Source organism: Coregonus clupeaformis, chromosome 18 (genome assembly GCF_020615455.1).
Source record: "Coregonus clupeaformis isolate EN_2021a chromosome 18, ASM2061545v1, whole genome shotgun sequence".
Taxonomy (NCBI): Eukaryota; Metazoa; Chordata; class Actinopteri; order Salmoniformes; family Salmonidae; genus Coregonus; species Coregonus clupeaformis.
Window position 1 is genome coordinate 49,566,938 of NC_059209.1, and position 18,586 is coordinate 49,585,523.

Consider the following 18,586-nt stretch of genomic DNA (forward strand, 5'->3'; position numbering starts at 1 on the left):
ATCCAGGACCTCTATACCAGGCGGTGTCAGAGGAAGGCCCTCAAAATTGTCAAAGACTCCAGCCACCCTAGTCATAGACTGTTCTCTCTGCTACCGCATGGCAAGCGGTACCGGAGTGCCAAGTCTAGGTCCAAAAGACTTCTCAACAGCTTCTACCCCCAAGCCATAAGACTCCTGAACAGCTAATCATGGCTACCCGGACTATTTGCAATGCCCCCCCACCCCATCCTTTTTACGCTGCTGCTACTCTGTTAATTATTTATGCATAGTCACTTTAACTCTACCCACATGTACATATTACTTCAACTACCTCAACTAGCCGGTGCCGCCACACATTGACTCTGCACCGGTACCCCCCTGTATATAGCCTCCCTACTGTTATTTTATTTTACTTCTGCTCTTTTTTTCTCAACACTTTTTGGTTGTTTTATTCTACTTTTTTATTAAAAATAAATGCACTGTTGGTTAAGGGCTGTAAGTACAGTGGGGGGGGGGAGTATTTAGTCAGCCACCAATTGTGCAAGTTCTCCCACTTAAAAAGATGAGAGAGGCCTGTAATTTTCATCATAGGTACACGTCAACTATGACAGACAAAATGTGATAAAAAAAATCCAGAAAATCACATTGTAGGATTTTTAATGAATTTATTTGCAAATTATGGTGGAAAATAAGTATTTGGTCAATAACAAAAGTTTCTCAATACTTTGTTATATACCCTTTGTTGGCAATGACACAGGTCAAACGTTTTCTGTAAGTCTTCACAAGGTTTTCACACACTGTTGCTGGTATTTTGGCCCATTCCTCCATGCAGATCTCCTCTAGAGCAGTGATGTTTTGGGGCTGTCGCTACCCGGACTATTTGCACTGCCCCCCCACCCCATCCTTTTTACGCTGCTGCTACTCTGTTAATTATTTATGCATAGTCACTTTAACTCTACCCACATGTACATATTACCTCAACTATCTCAACTAGCCGGTGCCCCCGCACATTGACTCTGCAACGGTACCCCCCTGTATATATAGCCTCCCTACTGTCAATTTATTTTACTTCTGCTCTTTTTTTTCTCAACACTTTTTTTTGTTGTTGTTTTATTTTTTACTTTTTTTGTAAAAAATAAATGCACTGTTGGTTAAGGGCTGTAAGTAAGCATTTCACTGTAATGTCTGCACCTGTTGTATTCGGCGCATGTGACCAATACAATTTGATTTGATTTTGATTTTAAATGTTTTTCTGGTTTAGAAAACTAAACTAAAAAGTCTGATGTAAAGTTGTACTGCACATATGTTACACAATCCCTACAACACTTTCAACATGTAGAATCTAAAAGCCTTGATAACAGTGAATTAGGCCACATGCATTGTTACTTAACGAGTTGTTTATACTGTAGAAGAAAATAAAGATGGGACCAAAGGATGCAGGCAGGCAGGATTGGAGTGGGGTGGAGGGGAAAGGTTGAGAACCCAGTCAGCCGTCAGCAGTCCTGCTCTCTCGAGGAGCAATTAGCCCAATAACAGGCCTACCTATCAGCCGATAATGGGCCTCTGCTGTCTGGAGATCTTACCCCATAAGGGCCCATGATTTGACAGCGCAGGACGCTGATTGAATTAGGAGGCTATTTGCTCCATGTTCCGGTAGAGGATAAGTGCGTTGGAGTTAGGTTTGATATCGGGTTTGATCGATGGCTTGTCCGTGTCCTGCGCTGTGGACAGCAGGGTCTTGTACTCAGCGGGGGACGGGTATTGACAGCAGTCAGAGATTTTAGTGAACCAATAGTGAGGAACTCACTATATCACATCACATGAAGATATATTGCATTATTTTCGGTATGTTAAATGGTAACAATGACACAAATATGTAATAAGACCATTTTTATAAAGAGGGGAAAAGGAGATGAGCGATTCTTGCATGCAGCAGAGGATTTTCGGAGCTGAAACAATAGAACATGCATAGCCTATTATTGTGTATTTGGCAAGGTCTCACCTCAGAGAAGCAGGTGCAGGACGTGGCTTAATTTTCCATTAGGAGAACCCCAAGGGTCTCAGGACTCTTGTAATCAATATAATTGTTGTTGGCCCCTCCTTTGCCATTAGGACTTGTGGCAACGGACATCACCTTGTATTCCTGGCAGCACATTGAAACCCGTGTACAGAGAGCATATTCAACAAATGAATTTTCAAAGAAGTTGAAAATCCTTCATATAAACCGACTGGGTAAGTAACCAATTTAAGCAGTTTATAAATATTGAAAACGTTGTAACGTAATATGCCCTATGTCCAGTGAGTTAATCTATAGGTTATGTATCCACCATGCGCTTAAATTTAGTTAAGATACTCGAAAAATAGCATGAAATCTTACATCTACAGTAACAGTAGGCTATAATTAAACAATGTAATAATATTTACTGCAGTCCTATTGCAGGTTATCAAAGCGAAAGATATTATATTTTGAGTTGCGAAAGTGGGGCATGGCTGATTTTGTGCACCTTATGTGAAATATTTTGTCTGGAGAAATATATGTGTTGCTACTATTTTGTTATAGGCTATTACATTATTTAGCTTGAAGGTGCATTAAGTACATGTCCACATACATGTATATGATAGATATCTGTAAGGGAATTAACTTCCTTGGCAGAATTGAAAAATAAATACATTTGAACATAATTTCTGTCGATAAAGTTGCTTAGCTGTCTGAGCGGGTGGACCAGCCGCTTCAATGTTTTCAAAAAGCAGCTTCTTCCTAATCTCATTATTGGTTCTAGTTCTCGGAAGTTGAAGCTAAATATAAAATTATTTATTATCTCTACAAATAATTATTAGGGCTTTTGATAAAGTAACAGCTATTTTAGGCATTTCTAATTCTTATATCTTCAAAAATCAATGGGTATATTTAAATAGTTTAATTACCAAATACGATTTACAGACTATCCTAGCTATGCTTGTAACTGTGTCGGAAGTAAATGTTTGACCATTTGCTAAACTGAGATCAATGCCAAAAGCATTTAGAGCAATTGACAAATTAATTATTCATAAACTACAATTATAGGTGGCAATGCCTTTACTAATGCACTCTTCAGCTGTAAATATGTGTTGCTGATATACAGTGCATTAGGAAAGTATTCAGACCCCCTGACTTTTTCCACATTTTGTTACGTTACAGCCTTATTCTAAAATGGATTAAATAAATAAAAATCCTCATCAATCTACACACAATAGCCCATAATGACAAAGCGAAAACAGGTTATTGCAAATTTATTTAAAATAAAAACAGAAATACCTTATTTACATAAGTATTCAGACCCTTTGCTATGAGACTCAAAATTGAGCTCAGGTTCATCCTGTTTCCATTGATCAGCCTTGAGATGTTTTTACAACTTGATTGGAGTCCACCTGTGGTAAATTCAATTGATTGGACACCTGTCTATATAAGGTCCCACAGTTGACAGTGCATGTCAGAGCAAAAACCAAGCCATGAGGTCGAAGGAATTGTCCGTAGAACTCAGAGACAGGATTGTGTCAAGGTACAGATCTGGGGAAGGGTACCAAAAAATGTCTGCAGCATTGAAGGTCCCCAAGAACACAGTGGCCTCCATCATCCCCTTTTTCTCCCCAATTTCGTGATATCCAATTGGTAGTTACAGTCTTGTCCCATCGCTGCAACTGGTAGTTACAGTCTTGTCCCATCGCTACTCCCGTACAAACTTGGGAGAGGCGAAGGTCGAGAGCCATGCGTCCTCTGAAACATGACCCTGCCAAGCTGCACTGCTTCTTGACACACTGCTCGCTTAACCCGGTGAGCCAGCAGCACCAATGTGTCGGAGGAAACACTGTGCAACTGGCGACCGTGGCGCGATGGGACAAGGACATCCCGGCCGGCCAAACCCTCCCCTAACCCAGACGACGCTGGGACAATTGTGTATCGCCTCATTGGTCTCCCGGTCGCGGCCGGCTGCGACACAGCCCGGGATCGAACCCGGATCTGTAGTGAAGCCTCAAGCACTGCAGTGCCTTAGACCGCTGCGCCTCTCGGAAGGCCGCCTCCATCATTCTTAAATGGAAGAAGTTTGGAACCACCAAATCTCTTCCTAGAGCTGGCCGCACGGCCAAACTGAGCAATCGGGGGAGAAGGGCCTTGGTCAGGGAGGTGACCAAGAACCCGATGGTGGAGATGGGAGAACCTACCAGAAGGACAACTATCTCTGTAGCACTCCACCAATCATACCTTTATGGCAGAGTGGCCAGACGGAAGCCACTCCTCAGTAAAAGGCACATGACAGCCCGCTTGGAGTTTGCCAAAAGGCACCTAAAGGACTCGCAGACCATGAGAAACAAGATTCTCTGGTCTGATGAAACCGATATTGAACTCTTTGGCCTGAATGCCAAGCGTCACGTATGGAGGAAACCTGGCACCATCCCTACGGTGAAACATGGTGGTGGCAGCATCATGCTGTGGGGATGTTTTTCAGCGACAGGGACTGGGAGACTAGTCAGGATCGAGGGAAAGATGAATGGAGCAAAGTACAGAGAGATACTTGATGAAAACCTGCTCCAGAGCGCTCAGGACCTCAGACTGGGGCGAAGGTTCACCTTCCAACAGGACAACGACCCTAAGCACACAGCCAAGACAACGCAGGAGTGGCTTCGGTACAAGTCTCTGAATGTCCTTGAGTGGCCCAGCCAGAGCCCGGACCGATCGAACATCTCTGGAGAGACCTGAAAATAGCTGTGCAGCGACACTCCCCATCCAACCTGACAGAGCTTGGGAGGATCTGCAGAGAAGAATAGGAGAAACTCCCCAAATATAGGTGTGCCAAGCTTGTAGCGTCATACCCAAGAAGACTTGAGGCTGTAATCGCTGCCAAAGGTGCTTCAACAAAGTACTGAGTAAAGGGTCTGAATACTTACGTAAATGTGATATTTCAGTTTTTATTTTTATACATTTGCAAAAAATTCTAAAAACCAGTTTTTGCTTTGTCATTATAGGGTATTGTGTGTAAATTGATGAGGGGATTTATTTTTTTAATCAATGTTAGAATAAGGCTACAGCCATAACAAAACATGGAAAAAGTCAAGGGGTCTGAATAGTTTCAGAATGCACTGTTAGTTAAAATCCTTGAAATCTTTTCAGGGCCTGTGATTGCAGAGCAGACAGATCCTGCAAACTACATCGCTCATTGGGAGATGGAATACCATTATGAGATGGAGCCCTTGTCTATCCGCTTTCTTCGGACCTTCAAAGAACTTCTGAAATTTGTTCTCTTCAGTTACACAGTGCTGTTAGGTGCTTTGCTCTTAGCAGGCTGGACAACATACTTCATGGTTGCAAAATAAAAAGGGGGACTTGATGAGTTGCTTTATTATGCTATAGAATGGCTATTTGTGTACTGTTGTTGTTGAAATAGCCACACTGTGCAGTGAATGTGTCCAACATGACCTGGGACAAATATGTTACCTAATAATAAGGCTATAACCGGCATGTTCCCAGATAGTAGCAGAACGTATGTTGTGTAGAACATTTGTTTATCTATTATTTATTTATTAGTTATTTACGTTTCCCCCGCAGAATGAAGAAAGTCCCCATCACAATTAATCAATGCACTGGTCCTTTTTAGCTTTGGTCATGATCGTGTTGTAAGCTTGTTTCTTGGCCATGTTTCTAAGATGATGGATTGATGTACAAGTTCAAAGTACTCAACATTAAACATTCTAAACAGATGCACAGTGTTGGAATCATATGTATGGTTGGAAGTCACTTGCAAAGTGCTCTCCAAGTGAATCAGATGCGAAATGCCCCGCAGCCTGTCCCAAAGTACTCCAAATTAGGCCTATGTAGTGACCAGGAAATAAGTCTGCACCACATGAACCTATAAAGCTATTTATGGCCCAGAAAAAGGGCAATTAGGCTATTTGAAAACGTATAGGTCCATTATAATTTTAATCTAATTTTAGACGTTCAAGAGTGACCTGGAGTGTTTATGTTCATTTTTACTCAAATCTCCCCCGGGCTGGATTGAATGGGCTCGGGCTGTAGGTTGCCCACCCCTGAACTACACCATGTTTGCTGGAATTGGGTCTAATAACGTACAATTTTAAAGTTCAGGGAAAGGGGAATGGGATTAAGAACAATAACAAAAGCATGCCATGGTGGACTTCATGCAGCGCAGCCACAGACCCACATCGGGGTGCTTGAAGTTGAATGAACGTTCTCATTATATGAGTTGCCTGGGCGCGGCGCTGAATCCGCAATCTGCACATTGTTTTATTCTCGCTAACAGTGGCTGGTGGCCTAGTTTATGTTACAACAGGGGTGTACTCATTAGTCCAAAACAGTTGCATTACGTTTTGCAACTAAAACGAGTTTATATTGGCCAAATTCAGGTAGGTCCCTCCCCATTTCGTTCCGTTTGCTATCGTTTAGCAACAGAATCGCCCTAATGAATACACCCAGGTCTTGGCCCAGGGCCCTGTGGTCAATTTGAGTGGGCACTGGCAGTGTATTCGGCCGGGGGAGATTGGCAGTCGAATGGCTTTTTGAACCTCGACGCGGCTCGTTTTCCCGTCTTTACGTGGCAGCATTTGCGAGGAAGCTGCGTCTCTTTACTATATCTGGCTCCTCCTCCGCAAGTCGGTGGCTGAGTGTTTTGTTCACAGACATTTTTCACATAGCCAGACAGTAGCGAAAAACAACAGCAATCATGTTTACTCTCTCGGAGTGTATGGTAATTTTAGCTATGTTATCCGCCACGGCGTCAGGTTACTTCGTAAGCATCGACGCTCATGCAGAAGAGTGTTTCTTTGAACGAGTCAACTCTGGTACCAAGATGGGCCTCATGTTTGAGGTGGCCGAAGGAGGTTTCCTAGACATCGATGTGGAGGTAAGGTCTGAGTTGTGAAAGGTGCCATCTTTCTTAATCTAATTTAGGGTGAAGTCCCCGCACACAATGCCCCACAGCTGTTAGCTAGGTTTGGCAAATCATGGGCCAAACTAGCTAAACATTAACAATTTAGCTAGCTAACGTTGTTGGCCTAGCTAGCTATACTTCCAAACGTCACTCAAATTGTGCCATATGGCTAGCGAGCAAGCTTTCTACGTTAGTTAGCTAAACTCTCTTGGTTGACAGAGTGCGAGACTATCAGGGGATTTTGTTAATAATCAGGAGCCAAGGGATGATTTCATGTTAGGGCTATTGATCATATCTGAGTTAGTACTGATGGTGGTGGTGAACATATATTGACTATCTGATGCTGTCCAGTCAAAACATGGGTAACTAGCTACCTTTATGCCTAATGTTTAATAGATTGTCAATGACTAAGAAGGTACTTTTCATTTGCAGATCACAGGTCCAGATGGGAAGCAGATTTACAAAGGAGACCGAGAATCCAGTGGGAAGTACTCTGTGGCTGCCCATATGGATGGCACGTACAAGTTTTGCTTCAGCAATAAGATGTCCACCATGACACCCAAGATCGTCATGTTCACCATTGACATTGGAGAGGCCCCCAAGGGAGACGGCATGGAGACAGAAGGTAGGCTGGGGTGAAGAGGCAGCAATGGCACCAGGGCTCAACGCTGACCTTTTTTACAAGGAGCAAGTGTGCGCCTACATTGAAAAATGTAGGTGCACACAAAGAAATTTAGGAGCACAATGAAAAATATTTCTGGTGATAAAGCAATAATCCTTAATTTTTCTAGGCGCACTGGTGCTCCTAAATAAAAATTCCAGATTGCACGGCAAAATATTTAGGCACACATTCAAGTAAAATGGTCGCACTGTAGAGCTCTGGGCACACTGACTGATGTTAGGAATATAATCTCACCATGTATTTTTAGGTTCTGTGGAAGACTCTTTGTGCTACTTTCATTTTCTCCCGCTGTTTTCCTTCATATTCCTCCTTTTCTCATTCTGCTCTCCCCCCCCCATCAGGTGGTGGAGACACCTGGGACGGTAGGTTAACACTATTGCATGAGGTCAGAGATGGTCATTCTTCAATGCCCTTGGCCTCTTCTCTGTAGTGTTGCTTACCCCAAGCACTGAATTGAAAAATTAACACAGTCAATTTTCATAGTTAGTCTTATTAATTGCCTGGGTTGTGCTGTTTTCATTTGCTTTATGGACACTCACCTGCTGCCTGGCAATGACTTAAGATGGGTGAATAGATTTAGGAATTTATGCCCCCCTCAGCTTCTGCCATATGGGCATTCAGTAAACAACTCGGGTCAATTACTTTTGCCCTCAGTCTTTCGAAAGTGTTGGTTGGTCAGTTTCAATAATACATCTTGTATCAATTCAGTACGCTTGTGTCCAGTCAATGCAGCAGTTTGCACAGCACTACCAGCTCAAATGGTGCCTTTAGTTTTATGTTAATCCAAGTCTGTTCTGTTACAGCAGATGTTTTATAAATGTTAAAGATGCACTGAAGACAGGGTTGAATGACTTCAATGTATCTGACAATGTATTTGTAAGGTTAATGTAAAGATTAGTTAGTTAACAAATGTTTTGTACAATGGGTATACCCAAGCTTTGGTAGAGATATGGAGATGTCACAGTTTACTGTTACTGGTGGCGTTTGTGTGATGTACGAACATTTCCTGCACAACTTTTTATTGCTTGAAAGTCATTACATCACTTTGACCAGCATCTACAATAAACCTAACCTTGATGTGCGTTTTACTGGATGTGCCTGTACTTCTTGGGGTTTCTTTGACTCTGCAAAATGTTGTATACTGTACTACTTGTGTTAATTTTCAATTATTGTTCACAGCCCACCAGAACAAGCTGGAAGAGATGATTAATGAGCTAGCAGTTGCCATGACAGCAGTAAAACACGAGCAGGAATACATGGAGGTCCGAGAGAGGATACACAGAGCAAGTAAGACCGCTTATGTGCTGCTTCTTCAACAACAGCCATGTATAATGTGCTATTTCCATAGAAAATGAAAACCTACCGACATAACCTCTATCTCAAACTGCATAACATTTCATGCATTTGTGTCAAGAACACCCAATTTTGACAGCTTAGTGAATGCACTGTTCAGTGGCAGTAGTGGTTTAATGTACTGTCCTGTTTTCCTCTCCTCTAGTTAATGACAACACAAACAGCCGAGTGGTGCTTTGGTCCTTCTTTGAAGCTCTTGTGCTGGTAGCCATGACCCTTGGACAGATCTACTACCTGAAGAGATTTTTCGAAGTGCGGAGAGTTGTGTAAAACAAGTCTTTTTTTTTATATATATTTTTTACTCAAATGATTTACTATTCACTTGAGCCATTAGCTGCACCATACTTCAAAATTGGAAATCAAACATCTGAAAATACTTTTCATTGTCCAATCTCCTGTCTTTCTGTTCATGTACTTCAGACCATGGTACATATGCATGTTTTTCCACTCGAGGAAAACTGTCTTCGCATTGACTCCTCAGACTTTGACATCAATAGCACTGAAGAGGGTATTATTAATTTTTGATCAAGGAAGGTTTGACTATTTGCACATTCAAAGCCACCGCCCCAAAACACTGGATGAGCTTTTCTTCTCGTCTTATAGCTGTGGATAGAATGAGTAGGTGGTGGAAATATTTTCACTTTTACATTTTAGTCATATAGCATTATCCAGAGCGACTTACAGCAATGAGTGCATACATTTTTGTACTGGTCCGCCGTGGGAATCAAACCCACAACCCTGCCGTTGCAAGCGCCATGCTCTACCAACTGAGCCACACTGGACACATCATTCCAAGCCCAGTGTTGTATTTGATATGTTATTCTTTTTAAATGTGTTTATTTAGACAACTGTTCCGCTTGATGTACACTTTTTTTAACACTTCCCGTGCCAATCAGTCACAGTATGCACAATGCATATTTAATGGGGAAAGTACAAAGTAATGGCATATTTTGTAGTAATGATTCTACATTTTGGGGCAAGGGCAGTACAAAAAAGCCTTGGTATGGGATCTGAGCTGTTGCCAGTTTGAAGAAGTCACTTGAGCATTTCTATTTATCAAATGAGGACAGTTTCGTACAGATTCCTTCCTAGTTTGTATTTATGTTCAAGGGATGTTTGTGTTATTTGGGGTACAGAGGATGACAATGGTCACATAATGGGGTGAATAACTTATCTGAGCCAACGCACATGAGATGGAGCTCAGACAAACTTTCAGAGAAGTTAAACTATGGATGACCAACTTATGACCCAAGTCCTGTTCATAATAATAAAAAGAAGAGTCTCCTTTTCCTTTTGAGATTGATTACTTCTAATTTGCAATAAGTTACTAATACAGTATGCTGGTATGATTGCTGGTTTTTACAGTCTGGTATGGGTCTGAAGAACCTTTCAAACTCCAGTAAAACAAGTAGGGGGTAAATAGTCACACACCAGAGAAGTGTTATTGGTTTGTTTAAGGCAGATTCACTGGGGGAATTGACATTATTAATGATATGCGTATTGAACGGTGACTTCACTTGTTCATATCTGCATCAAGTTCATCCATTTGATGGTGTTTATTGTCAGTATTCTAGTGGTGGTTTACAAGTACAGCTTAATAAGTTCATCACTGACTGCTGAAGGAGTGAGAACCCCCAGGTCTGTGAAAAGAAGAGTAATCAGCGATGGCGGTGTGTAGTCAATCATGGGGTGTTCTTCTGCTAGGTCTTCCACTGCCTTCAGTGTGTCTGCTTTATACTGGAGATACAGAGAGCAAAGTGAAACCACTAGTTAGGACATCAAATAACTACAGCATTATCACTATACAGTCAAATTAACATATTTTGGTGCTATTACCTTAAATCGTTCTGGGACATCTTGCTGATTTAGAGGGTAGAGTCGGACGAATTTGAAGCTTTCTGCCACAACGTAGAAAGGCTTGTTGTGAGCCTTGGAGCACACAGCCAGTTGATAGGTGCCAATCTGTCATGTGAATTGCATGCAGAATATAGGGTAAAACGCTATGTGTTGTAAATGGTAACGTCATCCAAGGACATTAACATAAGACTGTCCAGAATGTGTCTGAATGGTGTGTTATCCAATTCATAATATACCTTATTGATAATGCCGCCACTTTCCACCACTCCCTCTGCACCCACTATCACCAGGTCCACCTTTTCCATGATATACCTTTAACAAAAAACATTTTCAGTACTGTAATAAAATACAGATTTCACTGACTGCTTCGTTAATTTAGGCTACCTGTGCAAATCCAAAGGTGGGTATAGATAAAACATAGGGTATTTACAGTACCTTCAGAAAGTATTCATACCCCTTGATTTATTCCAGTGTTACAGCCTGAATTCAAAATAGATTATCTCACCCATCCACACACACACACAATACCCCATAATGACAAGGTGAAAATATTTTTCGAAATGTTAGCAAATTTATGAATATGAAATACAGAAATCTCTCATACTGAACAAAAATATAAACACAACAATTTCAAATATTTTACTGAGTTACAATTCCTATAAGGAAATCAGTCAATTTAAATAAATAAATTAGGCCTTGATCTATGAATTTCACGACTGGGGAGCCAGGCTCAGCCAATCAGAATTCATTTTCCGCCCACAAAAGGGCTTTATTACAGACAGAAATACTCCTCAGCACATTTGTTCAATGTACATAAGCAATGTTCCCTCACATTTTTTTCAACACTAAGCAAATTTCAGGTCTGCTGAGCGCAAACTTCAACTTTGTGAAAATTCTGTTAACACTGAGGCTGTACCCGCTTTAAGTTAGTTTTAACAGTGGCCAAGTAGGCTACTGTGGCTGGGCCACTCAAGGAATTTCACATTCTTGTTCTGAAGTCATTCCAGCGTTGCTTTGGCTGTATGCTTGGGGTCATTGTCCTGTTAGAATGCAAATATTCGCCCCAGTCTAAGGTCGTTTGTATGCTGAAGCAGATTATCATCAAGGATTTTCCTGTATTTTGCCCCATTTATTGTTCCCTCTATCCTTACCAGTCTCCCAGTCCATGCCGCTGAAAAGCATCCCCATAGCATGTTGCTGCCACCACCATGCTTCAAGGTAGGGATGGTGTTAAGACAGGTGATGAGCTGTGCCTGGTTTTCTCCAGACATAGCGCTTTGCATTCAGGCAAAATTTTTTTGTCTCATTAGACCACAGAATCGTTTTCCTTATGATCGGTCTTTCATGTGCCTTTTTGCAAACTCCAGGCGTGCTGTCACGTGCCTTTTTCCTCAGGATTGGCTTCCGTCTGGCCACTCTCCAATAAAGCCCAGATTGGTGAACTGCTGTAGAGACTGTTCTGGCAGGTTCTCCCATCTCAGCCAAGGAACTCTGTAGTTCTGTCAGAGTGGTCATTGGGTTCTTGGTTACCTCCCTGACCAAGGTCCTACTTGCCCAGTTTGGGCGGACGGCCAGCTCTGGGTAGTTCCATATTTTTTCCATTTCAGAATTATGGAGACCACTGTGCTCTTGGAAACCTTTAACACTATAGAAATTGTTTTATACCCTTCCCCAGATATATGCCTCATCACAATTCTCTCTCAGAGATCTATGGACAGTTCCTTGGACTTCATGGTATAGTTTCTGCTCTGACATGCACTGTCAACTGTGGGACATTATATAGACAGGTGTTTCTTTCTAAATCATGTCCAAACAATTGAATTAGCCACAGGTGTATTCCAATCAAGTTGGAGTGACATCGCAAGGATGATCAAAGGCAATTGGATGCACCCGAGCTCAATTTGGAGTGTCATAGTAAAGGGGTGTGAATACTTATGTAAATGAGATATTTCTGTATTTAATTAAATAAATTAGCAAACATTTCTGAAAACATGTTTTCACTTTGTCATTATCTGGTATTGTGTGTAGATGGGTGAGAAACAATTTCAATGTAATTCAGACTAACAACAAAAATGTGGAATAAGTCAAGAGGTATAAATACTTTCTGAAGGCACTGTATATGGTCTTTCGAAGAAACATGGTGTGATTGAGCTAGGCTATCTGATTTATGTAATCATTTCATGTATCAACTGAAATGATTTAGACATTTACCCCACTGCAGCATCAAGAACCACTGTGACCGGAATGTTTAGTTTCCGTAATTTGTCAGCCATTTTTTGTCTGGAAAGAGACAAGAGTACACGTGAATAGTCTTTCAAGTTCTTCTTTAGGGCTTACTTACTTACTTAGTTTGACATATGCATGTGTTTGTGTTGACCACACACCCTGCAGAGTCTGGTTGTGACTCAGTGACATAGACAGTGAAGCGTTTCTTGTCGGCTGCTGCACTCTCCAGTACCTTAAGAACCACCCGGGAGGAGGAGTGTGTCAGTATTTTCTGTGAATGACAATAGGGAACAGTGTTTGTCAGAGGCAGTATCACCATGAGTGTCCCAGTGGAGCGGGTTTTGGAATCTTCATTAAACAAAATTCAATACAAATACTTACAGCTCCATCCTTGATAAAGGTATGGCAGAGTTTTGCTACTTTACTCCTGGAAAGGGAGATTTTCTTAAGAAAGAGCTCTCCTCTCTCTACCATCACTTTCTTGCATTGAGAAAGATCCTGTTTGGGGGATAAAGAAAACTCTTCATATTTCTGAAAATGACATCTTAAATCATGATGTTACGTTGGACAACTCAAGCTACTCACGTATTGAATACATGTAAAATCACTTTAAAGTGGGCTCTGAGTGTATAAGAGTGGGCTCGGAGTGTATAAGAGTAGCCTTGGCGTTGCAGCAAGGAGGATAGGTGAGGGCCCTCTACTCACAGGGTGCTCCAGCGACGTGAGGCTGATGAAGCGGAGGAACAGTTCACCACCAGACGAGACAGCCACAGAGGAGTCAGCCTCCTCCAGACGCCCAATGGTCTGGGTCAGGTTCTCTCTCAGGCCCAGGATGGTCTCACCTGCTCAGGGACATAAAGCATCAGCCAATCAATACCACAACTTGTCTGTTTGCTAATAACTTACTAATTAAAACTCTTCAGCAGTGATGAGGAAAATATCTTGAATTCAGTAACCATCAGACAAAAGATGTGCCTTCTGATTCACTAGATATCAGTATAACAAGTGGAGGGTAGAAAAGTTCTTTAAAAGACATCTGACTTTGGTCTCTTTTGAGGAACTCCAGGAGAGTGCGGATAGCTGCCACAGCAGAGGGCACCTCAGGGTCCTGTCTCACTTGTGTCCTGAAGTACTCCACCAGCTCTGAAAGGAAATGGCCATGGGCAAGTCAAAGTCAAATGGAAACACATTATACTTGATTACACTCTCACTCAAAATCTTATCCTTTATTTAGAGTTGTATGGATAGTGTTGTGCACGTATGGAAACAACCCCCATGAAAGCAACTGTAGGGCAGGCAAGACAATGCAGGAATCTATGGCCATATGGGTCTAGTATGTCTACTCATCAAGTTCATCAATAAGACTTCAACTCACCATCTTTGTCCATTCTGTCAAACAAGTCGACACAAAAAAAGCAGGAAGCAGGCCTGATGACACCTTTGAACAGATTAAACTTTCTAGGCAGCTAACCTACTAAATGCCAGGCGGATTATTGTTGACAACTAATGTAGCTACACTAGCTAACTACCATGTAACGTTATCTTTCTCGAGCTGATGAAACAGACACGTTTTTCCTCCTCTGACGCGGATAACGCTATTTCAAGAGTTGCTTCTTATGTTTTGTACTGAGAACAGACAGTCCTTGATTTGTATAAAATAAGTTTATTAGCTAATTCTGTCACTCTTATAGCTACAGATTTTTTGGTAAACGTTCGTTAATTTTGGGGATGGCTTCTTCTGTGGATTTTATATGACGGTTGGCATTTTGGGATAGCGTATCCGGTGTCGCAGTTTGATGACGTATAACTCAGTTATCATTGGTCAAATTCGTTTCATATGGCCCGGTGCCTTGGGGGAGTGCAGTGTTGTTATTTTAGACCAAGAGCAATCCACTCATCAGGTGCACCGGGCCATGCAAAACGAACATCACCATTGTTTTTTTTGTTGTTGCGCGAAATAAGCGGGGCTTTAATTTTGGCACGCTAGAGTATCATTTAGCTAGCTAGCTGTCTATATTATGGGGATGGCTTCTGGTAAATGGAGAGATTAACTTTAATAAAGCGTCATTTCAAACAATAATTCAGATTTTTTTAACATTGGGAGTGTACCATTTATCTAGTGAAAACAATTGCTTACAAGCTTGCTTGCACTGAATGAGTTTTTATGAAGGCTTTGAAAAGCTAGCTGGCTAGCTAACATTGTCTACTTTGTGTTACTAATTTAGCTAGCTAACGTTAGCTAGCAATCAGTAAGGTTGAACTGCTACAGTTTATCACTGAGATAAAATGAGTGCATGATGAATAGGCATAAGTTAATTATTGTCACATACGTGTTTAGCAGATGTTATAGCGGGTGTAGCGAAATGCTTGTGCTTCTAGCTCCGACAGTGCAGTAATATCTAACAATTTCACAACATATACCCAATACACACAAAACTAGTAAGGAATGGAATTTAAGAATATATACATATGGACAAGCAATGACAGAGCGGCATTGGACTAAGATAAGGTAGAATATTATAGAATGCAGTATATACACAATAGCCACCTGTTATAGCTGTTAAACTAACTTCTGTGTTTTTCTGCAGAGGATGAAGTCAGTCCTCTGGTCATTGTTGTGGATGTCAATCCCATATGGTGGGGCCAGCAAGCTAATAGAGAACCCCAGGTATTTAACTAGTATTATTCTCTGTGCAAATATCTACAGCGCTAGACTCCACTTCAAAGGGGAAGTTACACTGAAATTTGCTTGATTGTCTTTCTCCTTCCCATAGTTCACCCTGTCCAAGTGTCGATGCTGTCATGGTGATGAGTTACAGTGTTGTCAACTATATTTAGCGAGTTTTCAGACCCCTCTAGCGACACATTTTCAAAAAAGCGACTGGACTAGCGACAAAACTAGCGACTTTTTCTGGTGTTATTGGAGACTGACGTGAAAGCATGTATCGTTCTTACTCTTCTCAACAAACAGCGGATGCTGCCGTGGGCCCCACTCCCGTCCCAAAGCACTCCCCACCCCCTCCCCAGTGATAGTATGTTCCAATCTAATTACAAATATCTCCTTCTCGTCATATGCTGCAGTCATTTTCTGTATCCTTGTAAACTCTGGAAGTCTGGAGATGGTCATGACAATGCATTAACAAATGGGGATGGCAAGTATGAGCTCGTCAGTTGCCAATGACCTCATTGTAGAAGAGATCAAGAATCTCATGTCAAGAAGTAAGTGCAGCATAATCTTTCTTAGTATGATTAAATCAGGCAGTAATACACAATTAATTATATATACTGCCTGACACTAATGGCTTCAAAATCGTGTAAATGTTCCTTACAAGCCAGAATGTTGAATAAAATTACATTTAAACACACTCTACCGATTGTCTGTGCGGTTTGTACTTCAGCTGCTCGAAATTTGAGAAAAAATATCCACAGGAAAGTATTGTTTACCCGACTTTTTAGAGAGCCAGTAGGTATAGGGTCCGGCACCGAGGTGGAGTTAATTTTATATTGGATATTCAGTTCTCTCGTAAATAACTATTGAACCAAGCATGCCATGACAATGAAAATTGTATATTCTGAATAACGGGAGAATGGAGAACAATCAACATGGTCTTTATTTGTCCTAATTCTTTTATTTGTTGATTGAAATCTGAATAAATAAATAAAAACACACAAAAAAAGGTGCTGATTGTTCTCCAACCTCCCCCGGTTCAGAATATACTAGGGCTGGGCGATATGGCCGAAATATCATATCACAGTATTTATTTTTAAAAAGATGGTATTCGATGATATATATAAAATAATACAATTTTAAAAAAGTGCTTTATGAGTAATGTGTGACCCTAGGGTGGCAACACATACATTCTAAGTGATTTCAATGGGTTTTTCTCCATTCTGATTGTTTTATACTGTTCAATTCAACCCAAAACAATTTTCAGCATTTTCATAAGTTTCTGCATTTCCTCCACTCATTTGAAATCATTTCCACACTGCCATGTAGGGCTGCACGATATGGGCAAACTATCTAGGCATTATTTTTAATCAAATGTTGCAATTGCGATATGACTTGTGAACTGTTGGAATCATGGAAATATAATGATTATTCTAATTCTATAGTTAGAATATAATACTTGGCACTTTGAACACAGTGTTTGACATGACAACGAATGAAAATGCCAGGGAGGAGTTATTGTGACAGGGAAGGAACCAAAGTGTTGATAAGTGTTTCCTAGGGGACCCTATAATCTTTGGCTACATTTAAATGTTTTGTCTACTTCATGTAGCCAACATATTCATGCTTCGCTTATTCCTCTTTGATTTAGAAGATACTGTTGCACATACAACATGCTGATTTAGGTCTACACACTGGTATTATCAGGCTGTATAGCTAGTTATGTTTGCTCTGACTCAGTACATTTATTAGCTAGCTAATAGCTTACCTACACACTGAAGAAGGCTGCAAAGCCGAAACATCTGTGTATCCCTGATGCAGTGAAAATAAAATAAAAATAGAAAAATGAAGTAAGCTTTATGCGATATCTTTGAGTGCGGACCCATTACAGCTTTTGTCTGAATTTGCGGGTTTTACGCACCAGCCAAGCTTCTGGGAGAGCGCGATAGTCCCCTTTTGATTAGCATTAGCGGCTAACACGATTTAGGCCCAAATTGCTAAGAAAAGACAAACTAGCTGTTTGCAAATGTAAGAAACACAAACTAATAGTGTGATTTATAGAACACTAGTGGATTTATATTAAGAAGCAAAGTGAAAACAGCATCGTTGCCATCAACATTGTTGTTTGTGCTGCATTGACCATGCAGACTAAACGCAAGCGTCTAGTGGTCAAGCAACAACAAATGCACTCCTTGAGTGACAGGGGGTGGGGCTAGGTCTGTGTGGAAAGCAGCATGGAGAGAGAGCAGAGAGAGATGACTGAAGTAGCAGAGTAAACTATAAAAATGGACGTTACACATGGCGTTTTACATTTAACAAACCAAACATTCAAATACCGTTATAGAAAGCGAAGTAAAAACCCAAACCAGAATCGTAAAATACGGTATACCGCCCAGCCCTAGAATATACCATTTTAATTGTCATGGCATGCTTGGTTCAATAGCTATTGACGAGAGAAAACTGAATATCCAATATAAAACTAACTTTACCTCATTACCTTACCGAACTATAAACCTACAGGCTCTCTAAAAGGTCAGGTAAATAATACTTTCCAGTGGATATTTTGTATCAAATTTCGAGCAGCTGAAGGACAAACCGCACAGACAACCGGTAGAGTAAGTTTAATAAAATTACATTTTATTAAACATTCTGACAAAAGGAACATTTACACGATTTTAAAGGCATTAGTGTCAGGACGTATATACAGTGGGGAGAACAAGTATTTGATACACTGCCAATTTCGCAGGTTTTCCTACTTACAAAGCATGTAGAGGTCTGTAATTTTTATCATAGGTACACTTCAACTGTGAGAGACGGAATCTAAAACAAAAATCCAGAAAATCACATTGTATGATTTTTAAGTAATTCATTTGCATTTTATTGCATGACATAAGTATGTTT

At 40.9% G+C, this 18,586-nt stretch overlaps 2 protein-coding genes and 1 long non-coding RNA gene across 5 annotated transcripts; 2 read left to right on the plus strand and 1 right to left on the minus strand.

Moving 5' to 3' along the window:
- Positions 1 to 1,673: 1,673 nt before the first annotated feature.
- LOC121530916 lies at positions 1,674 to 5,712 on the plus strand. 2 transcript variants are annotated; one of them, XR_005994074.2, is made up of 3 exons: positions 1,697 to 1,824; positions 2,092 to 2,211; positions 5,126 to 5,712. It is a non-coding gene; the product is annotated as an uncharacterized LOC121530916 (long non-coding RNA). The 2 variants fall into 2 exon arrangements; XR_005994073.1 differs by having other exon boundaries at positions 1,674 to 2,211.
- A 730-nt stretch (positions 5,713 to 6,442) lies between these two features.
- Positions 6,443 to 9,310, plus strand: LOC121530917 (transmembrane emp24 domain-containing protein 2). 2 transcript variants are annotated; one of them, XM_041836289.2, is made up of 5 exons: positions 6,443 to 6,872; positions 7,332 to 7,524; positions 7,923 to 7,943; positions 8,761 to 8,868; positions 9,080 to 9,310. In XM_041836289.2, the coding sequence occupies exons 1-5, from the start codon at positions 6,693 to 6,695 to the stop codon at positions 9,202 to 9,204; spliced, it is 627 nt and encodes a 208-aa protein (XP_041692223.1). In that variant the 5' UTR covers positions 6,443 to 6,692; the 3' UTR covers positions 9,205 to 9,310. The 2 variants fall into 2 exon arrangements, with proteins under 2 accessions (XP_041692223.1, XP_041692224.1); XM_041836290.2 differs by lacking the exon at positions 7,923 to 7,943 and having other exon boundaries at positions 6,447 to 6,872.
- A 1,136-nt stretch (positions 9,311 to 10,446) lies between these two features.
- LOC121530918 (translation initiation factor eIF-2B subunit alpha) lies at positions 10,447 to 14,819 on the minus strand. The gene is made up of 9 exons (XM_041836292.2): positions 14,393 to 14,819; positions 14,059 to 14,160; positions 13,723 to 13,859; positions 13,399 to 13,515; positions 13,176 to 13,288; positions 13,003 to 13,071; positions 11,028 to 11,103; positions 10,771 to 10,896; positions 10,447 to 10,671 (listed from the first exon to the last, which is right to left on the minus strand). The coding sequence occupies exons 1-9, from the start codon at positions 14,403 to 14,405 to the stop codon at positions 10,516 to 10,518; spliced, it is 909 nt and encodes a 302-aa protein (XP_041692226.1). The 5' UTR covers positions 14,406 to 14,819; the 3' UTR covers positions 10,447 to 10,515.
- Positions 14,820 to 18,586: the final 3,767 nt, after the last annotated feature.

What these genes read in the sequence shown, in the direction of transcription:
- LOC121530917 (XM_041836289.2), top strand. Translation starts at nt 6,693, where the DNA reads ATGTTTACTCTCTCGGAGTGTATGGTAATTTTAGCTATGTTATCCGCC. An exon ending in TCCTAGACATCGATGTGGAG is followed by an intron (nt 6,873 to 7,331) that starts GTAAGGTCTGAG and finishes TTTCATTTGCAG; the next exon opens with ATCACAGGTCCAGATGGGAA. An exon ending in AGACGGCATGGAGACAGAAG is followed by an intron (nt 7,525 to 7,922) that starts GTAGGCTGGGGT and finishes CCCCCCCATCAG; the next exon opens with GTGGTGGAGACACCTGGGAC.
- LOC121530918 (XM_041836292.2), bottom strand. An exon ending in CCTTTATCAAGGATGGAGCT is followed by an intron (nt 13,289 to 13,398) that starts GTAAGTATTTGT and finishes TGTCATTCACAG; the next exon opens with AAAATACTGACACACTCCTC. An exon ending in ATGTCCCAGAACGATTTAAG is followed by an intron (nt 10,672 to 10,770) that starts GTAATAGCACCA and finishes CTGTATCTCCAG; the next exon opens with TATAAAGCAGACACACTGAA.